This window comes from Podarcis pityusensis (genome assembly GCF_964106645.2).
Source record: "Podarcis pityusensis genome assembly, chromosome: 2".
NCBI classification, from domain to species: Eukaryota; Metazoa; Chordata; class Lepidosauria; order Squamata; family Lacertidae; genus Podarcis; species Podarcis pityusensis.
The window spans coordinates 126,261,464-126,271,467 of record NC_138029.1 but is presented as its reverse complement, the minus strand read 5'-3'; the positions used below and the strand labels follow the sequence as shown (position 1 = coordinate 126,271,467).

General features: G+C 44.8%; 1 protein-coding gene across 1 annotated transcript; it reads left to right on the top strand.

Annotated features, from left to right (window-relative positions):
• Positions 1–843: 843 nt before the first annotated feature.
• Positions 844–5,593, top strand: LOC308471940 (vomeronasal type-2 receptor 26-like; the record flags this gene model as incomplete). The annotated part of the gene is made up of 5 exons (XM_080996258.1): positions 844–923; positions 1,374–1,668; positions 1,768–2,577; positions 4,416–4,542; positions 4,673–5,593. The coding sequence occupies 5 exons, from the start codon at positions 844–846 to the stop codon at positions 5,569–5,571; spliced, it is 2,211 nt and encodes a 736-aa protein (XP_080852384.1). The 3' UTR covers positions 5,572–5,593.
• Between the last annotated feature and the right edge of the window lie 4,411 nt (positions 5,594–10,004).

The window sequence follows — 10,004 nt, the reverse complement described above, 5'->3', positions numbered from 1 at the left end:
TTCCCAAATTCTCTGGCCCCGTTCTAACACATCCCATACCATTTTATAGATCAATATAGCACATTCCACAAATTCCATTAAGTTTAAATTTCATACCCAATCCCAATACTGGGTTTCCCTCACCCCATTTTCCTTATAAGGCACTAACCCATGTGATTGCTCTAAAGTTACCACAGTGGAAAGCATGTGTACTGACTACCAGTTTAAGCAAAGGAGCTTCCTCATGGTCTGCTAGAATTTTATTGCAGGATTAGATTACACCTCCAGTTACCAACCACATCCTTCTGAGCATGCTCAGTAAGTCAAAACCTTATATGGTATGATTCTCTGTATTTCACTACTACAGACTCTCCTTCATTTGAGGTTTTAAAGAAAAGGTTGGATGGCCACAGTCCATTTGTCCACTGGCTGTATGGACTGACCCATTTGTAGGGCTCTTTGAATACTATTGTCACAAAAGTTCAGGCCAAACTCTCTCACACACACAAACACATGGCTGATGTCAGACGGAGAGTTGCATCTGCTACCCCTCACAAACATATTTTTCTCCAGCTCTGTCCCTTCCCCTCAAACCTCAAGGATGTCACAGAGATGAGCTTTCTCCCTACTGTAATTACGGAAATCATGGTGATTTTCTATAGCCGGAGCCCAAGAGATTTATGGATGTTGCTGAGGCATCGGAATCAAGGCCAACATGAGGTTACTCATTGCATCGTTCCTGGGGGAAGAATATCTGTGTGGGAGGCAGAGTGAGTCAAGATTTAGAGCAGGTGTAAGTGGGGGAGATGTGTGTGTGATCTTTAAAAGCTCTGAAGTCATCAGTGACCACTAGCTCCATGGGTGATGACACTGCAGCTTTGGTCTTGCATGGGATTCCTCTTGCACAAGCTCTCAGGAGTGGTGCAGGAGCTACAGCCAGAATGGTATCCCTGCTGCTACTTCTACTGGTCCTATTGATGCCTCACGGAGTCTTTGGAAACCCCAAGGCAAAATGCCCCCTGAATCTGATCAGGGAAGAAAAGGGAGCGCAGAATTACTTCCGGCCTGGAGACTTCCTCGTTAGTGGGATCATCTCTCCAAAACAATTTTTCGATCAACTTCCATATGTCTTTTCTCAGCCCCCATCAACTAGGTTTGATGAGTAAGTAACTGTATTCTGGTGTCTCTTATGCTTCTTTACACACACTTACAAACAGAGAGAGAGAAAGAGAGAGAGAGAATTCTGAAGCAGGAAATGGATTTTCTCCTTGAAACAAGGATATGTTTCTTCCCACATCAAACATACATGCTGTTCTTTGGTGATCATATCATAGTTATTTTCATTAAATGGTGAAGAGCAGTTTCACATTGTTTTATTAATCTGTTTATTGCAGTGAGTCAGATAGACGCTACTGGCACATCTTGTCTTTCCTGTTCACCATCCAAGAGATCAACAGAGACCCCAGGATCTTACCTAACATCACCTTGGGCTACAACCTCTATGAGAACTTTTTCGATGCAAGGATGACTTCCGATGTCATGCTAGACCTGCTTTCGGGTGGGGAAAGCAACATCCCAAACTATACCTGTGGAAAAGGGAATAATAACCTGCTGGGTGTTCTTGAAGGGGCCAATTCTGTAATCTCAAAACAAATTTCAACCATGTCAGGAATCTACAAAATCCCACAGGTATGAAGGACAGAATAAAATCCAACTTTTTATCCAGGGGAGTCAAGATTTTTATCTTGAAACCAAAACAAATCACTAATCTCTCCCTTCCCTCACTAGATCAGTTATGGCTTTAATACTCAGGCTATGGATGATAAATCCCAGTTCCCTTTTGTCTACCGGATGCTCCCCAAAGAAGATACTCAGTCCCAGGGGATTATCAAGCTGCTCCTGCATTTCGGATGGACATGGGTTGGCCTCTTTGCTCCAGACAATGAGAATGGAGAAAGGTTTGTGGGTGCCCTGACATCTCAGACGATCCTCCGTGGAATCTGTGTCGCCTTCACACATAGGCTAGCAGAAAGCAATCCATATCGATCACTCATGCCAAAGGTGCCATTCATCATATGGAGACAAGTCAATGTATTTCTTTACTGTGAGAACACTTACACAGGATGGATACCAGTCATGGCACTACAAAATATAATCATGGGAGGAGCTGGGACAAGAGTTTGGATCACAACAGATTTTCAGGACATCAACATGAATTTGCACTCAGCTCCAAAGGATTTTGAGAACATCCATGGTTCCTTCTCCTTTGTAATGAAGACCAAAAAACTGACCATACATGATTACTACGCACCATCTTCATATCTTCTTTATTGGTTTTGGAGAAAAGCATTTTATTGCTTATATTCAAAGCATACCTTGTCTGTGAAAGGTCGGACAAAATGCACCGAGAAGGAGGCGCTGGAGACTCTGCCCCAGGAGGAGCTGGAGAGATCCCTGTCCCAAGACAGCTACAGCACTTACTTCCATGTCCAAGCCGTGGCACACGCTTTACATGCTGCATGTTCATCAAGGTCAAAACAGATGCCGAGGATGAGTGGGACAGACAGTTTGGGATGTCAAAGTCTACAGCCATGGCAGGTATTTCCTTTCACCTTTTTGCAAACTTCAATCCATCCTTCCAACTGTGAAATAAGATCTAGTATGGGGACAAATAATTTGTCCTTTCCTAAGGCAAATCCAATTGATGAGGTTCTTGTGCAGATCAATATTTCTGCTCACCATAGGGATTTCATAAGAAGACCCTCCAACTTTCCTATGGTTACTCCTTAGTGCTCTGAGAGGGACCCAGTCATCTTAGCTGAAGTTGGTGTGTCTTCATCTCATCCTCTGTCTTTGCTGGCCTTCAGCGAGCAGCTGCAACACGGATGGAGCAGGAACACAAGCCTTCTGGTCACACAGGTCTTCCCCAGGATGCTGAGATGTACACTCATTGAGCTTTTTCTATTTCAATGTTTATATACTGCCCTTTGTTCTCTCTCTCTCTCTCTCTCTCTCTCTCTCTCTGTGTGTGTGTGTGTGTGTACACTGGTTGGTTTATAATATATCAACAGAACGCAATTATTAAAAGTGCTGAAAGTTTCAAAACAATACGAACCGTGTATAGGATAAACAGAAGAAAAAAAGAATAGCCATAGCAGGGACCTTTTCCACGTACTGGAAATGCTTATTGAAAGCAAAGATATTAAATAATAGGAACTTTCTAACTTTGTGTCCATGTGCAGAAATTAGCACCAGGGGTGTAATGAGGCAGCAATTGTCACAATTGGGAATATTTCTGTTCATCTCCAATATGTTGTTTCCACTAAGATGTACACCGCGATGGAATGACTGGCTCTCAAATTGCTGCTAAAAATTCAGTAACAAATCACCCCATTTGTTCATTAGCCTCAGCCAGGCATAGACAAACTCGGCCCTCCAGATGTTTTGGAACTACAATTCCCATCATCCCTGACCACTGGTCCTGTTAGCCAGGCGTGATGGGAGCTGTAGTCCCAAAACATCTGGAGGGCTGAGTTTGCCTATCCCTGGCATAAGCGTTGATTCTGCATTCACCGCTCTTGTCTCCAAGAGCTCTAAGAGCTCTGGCCAGCTGGTCATTAATGCCCAGAGTGTGTGGGGCAACCCAATCAAATGGGTGGGTACAAATATCATCATCATCATCTAGGTCAGTGATTCCCACTGGGGGTCCCTGTAACCCACCCAGGGCGTCTTCGGCACTATTCATATAACAAAAGCACTCTGTCTGCCTGTGACTCTCAGCAACTTTCATTCCAGCTTCACCCCTTCTTAAGAGCAACCCAGTTTTCCAATACCTCCATGGGTGGAATGCATTTGGATGAGAATGGGGAGCTGCCAGGCAACTATGACCTTGTGAACTGGGTGGTGTTTCCCAACGAGTCTCGTGCCAGAGTGAAAGTTGGGAGTATCGAGAGAGAGACATCCATTGACACAAAGTTCACTATCAACTCGGATGCTATTTTGTGGCCCCAGAGGTTTAACAAGGTAGGGGAAACTTTCTGTATGGCATCTGTTGGTATGTATTAATTTGTGGAATAATTCACACAGGACTTGGACTGCAGTCCTTTGCCCAGTGCAGGGGTGGGAGCTGGCATACAAGGGTGTCCCCCTCATACCTTGAGCCCCATATGCATGAAGTGGACATGGAATATCCACATTCCATTTTGAAATCTGGAAATTTGAGGTTGACAATGACACCATGTTTAGAGACAGAAAAGAGGAACAATGAATAATGAAACAAGCAAGGAAACAGACCAAATAGGTTTTTGAGGAACGTGCCAGAAGTCCTGGCAAGGCTAGTGGTCCATGAGATGCTGCTGGGTCCATTCCAGACTCTATCAACCAATTCCATAGAGAGAAATTGTCCCCTTGATGCACCTTCCTCTCTTTGTGCTTAGACTGTGCCTTGCTCCAGATGCACCAAAAGCTGTCACCCTGGATATTTCAAGGTGATCCAAGAAGGGGAGCCGGTTTGCTGCTATGTTTGTTCTCCGTGTGCGGAAGGGACCATCTCCACCCGGGAAGGTGGGTGACTCCAAGGGAGAGGCCATTTCTTGGGGGAGTAGAAAGAGCACCCCCCCCCCAAAAAAAGTATTAGAAGCTACGTGGTTATGGATTCAACAAATACCAAAGCCACTCTTTTTCTCATCCTCAGATGCAACGCACTGCACCAAATGTCCAGAAGATCAGCATCCAAACAAGGACCAAGTTCAATGTGTTCCCAAGATTATCAACTTCCTAGACTACAAAGAGAATTGGGGGATCCTCTTGGCTTCCCTAGCCCTCTTCTTGTCATTAGCTGCAGGCTTTGTATTGGCAATCTTCATTAAATTCCTAGAAACTCCAATAGTCAAAGCCAACAACAGGGACCTCTCCTACATTCTCCTCATCTCCCTCCTTCTCTCATTTTTGTCCTCTTTCCTCTTCATTGGACGGCCGAGGAAAGTGTCTTGCCTTCTCCGACAAACAGCCTTCAGCGTCATCTTCTCAGTTGCTGTCTCTTCTGTCTTGGCAAAAACCATCACTGTGGTGCTGGCCTTCCTGGCCACTAAGCCAGGGAGCAGGGTGAGGAGATGGCTGGGGAAGAGTCTGGCCCACTCCATTGTCATTTCCTGCTCCAGTGTCCAACTTGTCATCTGCAGCACCTGGCTGGGGATCGCTCCTCCATTCCCAGAATTTGACATGAGCTCCCAGCTTGGAGAGATAATTGTCCAATGCAATGAAGGCTCTGTGGCCATGTTTTACACTGCCCTTGGCTACATGGGCTTCCTGGCTGCCATCTGCTTCACAGTGGCTTTCCTAGCCAGTAAATTGCCTGGGACCTTCAATGAAGCCAAGCTGATCACCTTCAGCATGCTGGTCTTCTGCAGTGTTTGGGTCTCCTTTGTGCCCACCTACCTGAGCACCAAGGGGAAGTACATGGTAGCCGTTCAGATCTTCTCCATCTTGGTCTCCAGTGCTGGGCTTCTGGGCTGCATCTTCATCCCCAAGTGCTACATTATTATACTGAGGCCTGATCTGAACACGAAGGAGCACCTGACAGCAAAAGACTAAAGACAACATCGGGTCTGTAATAGGGCGGAACTCTAATACAGCGGTACCTTGGTTCTCAAACACGTTGATACTCAAAAAACTTGGAACCCAAACACTACAAACCCGAAGTAAGTGTTCCGGTTTGTGAACTTTTTTTTTTCCTTTGCGACTGTGTGGAACCCAATTCAGCTACTGATTGATTGATTGTGTGACCACAGTACATTGTTTATTGCTTTCATTTTATGGATCTGTGGTCTTGTTAGATAGTAAAATTCATGTTAAATTGCTGTTTTAGGGGTTGCTTTTAAAAGTCTGGAACGAATTAATCCATTTTGCATTACTTTCTATGGGAAAGCACGCCTTGGTTTTGGAACGCTTTGGTTTTGGAACGGACTTCCAGAATGGATTAAGTTTGAGAACCAAAGTACCACTGTAAAGAATTTGAAGCAGCCCCATGCAGAATTGAACTCTCTTGTTCAGGTGTGGGAGTGAAATGGAGCATTTCCTTCCCCTGTCACCTTCTGAACCATATATTTAATTGGGATTAATTTGGGGGTAGATCCAGGGGGAGGATCTTGGCTAGGTTTGGGTGGAGGAGCTGTGTGCCACTTCTTAGTAGTAAATAAAATACTTACTAAAATTTTGTTGTTGTTGTTGTTTAGTCGTTGAGTCGTGTCCGACTCTTTGGGACCCCATGGACCAGAGCACGCCAGGCACTTCTGTCTTCCACTGCCTCCCGCAGTTTGGTCAAACTCATGCTGGTAGCTTTGAGAACACTATCCAACCATCTCGTCCTCTGTCGTCCCCTTCTCCTTGTGCCCTCCATCTTTCCCAACATCAGGGTCTTTTCCAGGGAGTCTTCTCTTCTCATGAGGTGGCCAAAGTATTGGAGCCTCAGCTTCAGGATGTGTCCTTCCAGTGAGCACTCAGGGCTGATTTCCTGCAGAATGGATAGGTTTGATCTTCTTGCAGTCTATGGGACTCTCAAGAGTCTCCTCCAGCACCATAATTCAAAAGCATCAATTCTTCGGTGATCAGCCTTCTTTATGGTCCAGCTCTCACTTCCATACATCACTACTGGGAAAACCATAGCTTTTACTATGCGGACCTAATAAATACTTCGTACTGCAGAATCTGAACCAGAACCATGGTTTCCTGTTGGGACAAAAACCATTTCTGGATGGGATCCATTCCACAATTCTGTGAAATATAATATATTTGTGTTAATTTTTTTTATTAGGGATCAGATCCCCCTCTACCTCTGAAAAACGGCCTGTTTTGCCATCAGATTGACAATATTAAGGAGAAAATTTTGTGGTGTTCGTAAGTTTGATTCTTCAGGGGATTCCCTGACAGAATTCCTGGTTTCAATAATTATTTTAACTTTGTAATGCATTTTATTGTGTTTTAAGTTTTTGCTTCTTGTAATGGCTTCAGCTACACAAATAAATAATATTCATATTCATATTTGGATGGGATGCAAAGCCTGTGGCTTTCTATTTTGCTTCTTTTTCCACAGCACAATAATTACTTTTTTCAAACTTCCATACATCATATAGAGTGTGAAATTATTTGTCCTTCTTTCGGTTTGTATTCAAAGCATCGTCCATCGTTTTCAGCAGGCGGTGCTGAGTTCTAGTGTTTCTCCAAGGAGTTCAGGTAAAGGTAAAGGACCCCTGACAGTTAAGTCCAGTCGCGGATGACTCTGGAGTTGCGGAGCTCATCTCGCTTTACTGGCCGAGGGAGCTGAACGTACAGCTTCCAGGTCATGCGGCCAGCATGACTAAGCTGCTTCTGGCAAACCAGAGCAGCGCACGGAAACACCATTTACCTTTCTGCCGGAGCTGTACCTATTTAACTACTTGCAGTGCGTGCTTTCAAACTGCTAGGTTGGCAGGAGCTGGGACCGAACAACGGGAGCTCACCCCATCACAGGGATTTGACCCGCCAACCTTCCAATTGGCAAACCCTAGGCTCAGTGGTTTCTCTCTACTGAAAAACCAAAAATGCATCAGTCTGTCCTCACATGCTCCAAGCTCTTTATTATTCCAGGAATCTTTTCCTGTGCCTCTCGCTTTCCCAAAATACTTTTTGAAAAGTAACTCGAATGGCAGACAGCATCTTTAGCAAATCTTTACAGCAAAGGTTTATACATTATTCAGCTCTTTGCTGTATTTCATAAGCTCATTGCCTTACTAAAGGACAGTGAGGATTAGCTGCCATTTGTATTATTTTCTCTTCCCTGTGTGTATTCTTCAATCTGAAGGAAGGCTTGAGCTTAAGCTTTTTTCACACTCCAAACACCTTCATGGTTCTCCCTCCCATGTGGATTCTACATTCCCTGCAGAAGACCCTAGGCTGAATCTTCCACATAGGCAATCGAAAGGATCTCAGAAAGTCCAGGGAAGACGGCTGTAAATATGTGGGACAGAAATCCCATCCCCCAAATGTCTTCTAAAAGTTGTGTAGTTATTTATGTCCTTGACATCTGAAGGGAGGGTGTTCCACAGGAAGGGTGCTACCGCCCAGAAGGCCCTCTGCCTGGATCCCTGTAACCTCACTTCCCACAGGGAGGGAACTGCCAGAAGGTTCTTGGAGCTAGACCTCAGTGTCCGGGCTGAATGATGGAGGTGGAGACTCTCCTTCAGGTATACTGAGCCAGGGCTGTTTAGGGCTTTAAAGGTCAGCACCAACACATTGAATTGTGCTTGGAGCCAATGTAGGTCTTTCAGGACCAGCATTATATTGTATTGGCGGCAACTCCCAGTCACTAGCCTAGCGGCTGCCAGAAAGTTATTGGAGCTGGACCTCAGTGTCCAGGCTGAATGGTGGAGGTGGAAACTGGACTGAGGTCACGTATTATTTGATCCCCAGATATAGGCCTCTGGGCTTGTGTTGAGGGAGAAAAGGCATATCCTCATTGCAAAGTGAAAACCCATTTCCTGCTTGGATGCAATCCAAGCACATCGAACCACAATTGTGACCTTTATATTAGGAATTTCTGCTGTAGGTTGACACAATAATCTGTGCACATGCTTTTGTTTTATCACATTGTATGTGATCCTACTTGGATTAGGTGTTCAGGAAGTCCCCGACATGCCTTTTTTTTTTTAAGTTACAAAAACACCGTGGATTTGATTAGAAAATATGTTGTGTCAAAATTATTCAGATAGTCATAAATATATATTAAATAGGGTAGTCCAAAGTTTATTTTGGTGTGTAGAGACCTAAAAGTCAGAACTTTATTGGGGATGCTCATTTAACTAGTTGGAGTCCAGCTGGGCCTTCAGATCTAAAGTACATGATGGAAAATATCACTGAAAGAGTCTCCTCCCCTTCAAACATTGCCATGCTCTCAGGGGCATCGGAGTACCGTAAATTTCGCTCTATAACACGCAGATTTTTTCTCCTAAAAAGTAAGGTGAAATGTCTGTGCGTGTTATTGAGCGAATGTGTGGTCCCTGGAGCTCACTTGCCGGAGCGCAGGGCAAAATAGGCAAAAATCAAGCAAAAATAAGATCGGGCGGGCGGAGGGAAGGGGGAAGGCGGAAGCTTTCCTGCATTCTGCCTCAGGGTCTTACTGCCCACCGGCTTCTGTTGCTGCGTTTGCTCAAACTCAACAAAGAGCAGGGAATCCCCTGCCCTCCTGGCAAGCAGAGGGTTAAGGAAAGGATCGAGTCCTCCCTTCTAATTCTTTCCTAGTCACACTGCGTGCAGGCTCCAGCCCACCACTTCCTCCTCTCCGTGCTCTAGGGACTCGCAGGCAGCCGAAAAGCAAAAGCATGCAGGTGGGAGAGAGAGAGAGAGAGGGCTGGCTTGGGTGGGTGGGGGGGGAACTTTTGCTTTACAATGGTAGGTTTCTCATTTCTTTTCCAAAAGCAGAGAGCCCTGCCCCCAGGCCCCCTCCAAATTACAGCTTCTCCAAGCAATGTACTGCTGGAGGGAGACAGTATGCTTGTTTGGAAGAGAAACCCTGCTTCCCTGCTCGTAAGTAACAGCAGGCTGGATTGCAGAGTGAGACATGGAAATCTCTGGATTTATATGCTGTATATCAAATATCTTAATCTATACTTTCTACACGCGACTGGTAAATCAGAATCTCCTGAGCCAGGAGGATTACAGCATCTCTCCTCTCCCCTTCATTATTCTTTGAAGAAGTATAACGTGAGAATGTTTTTTATATATATTTTTTAAAGTTCTTTTCCTCATTGTGCGCTATACACTGATAATTGCTGCCACAATAACAATTGATTGAAAATGGAATTTAGTCTCCCCCCCCCCCATAGAGAGCTGTTCTTCAGACGTTTAGCCTTAATACAGTGGCTGATGTAATACCCTTCTGCTTCACTAGGCATTTTATATAGGGACATTAAAATTGATTTTCTACATCTTGGCAGATGAAAAAAAGTGTGTTACATGCCCTATTGCCCAAAAGTGTGCAAGCACAGAGCAAA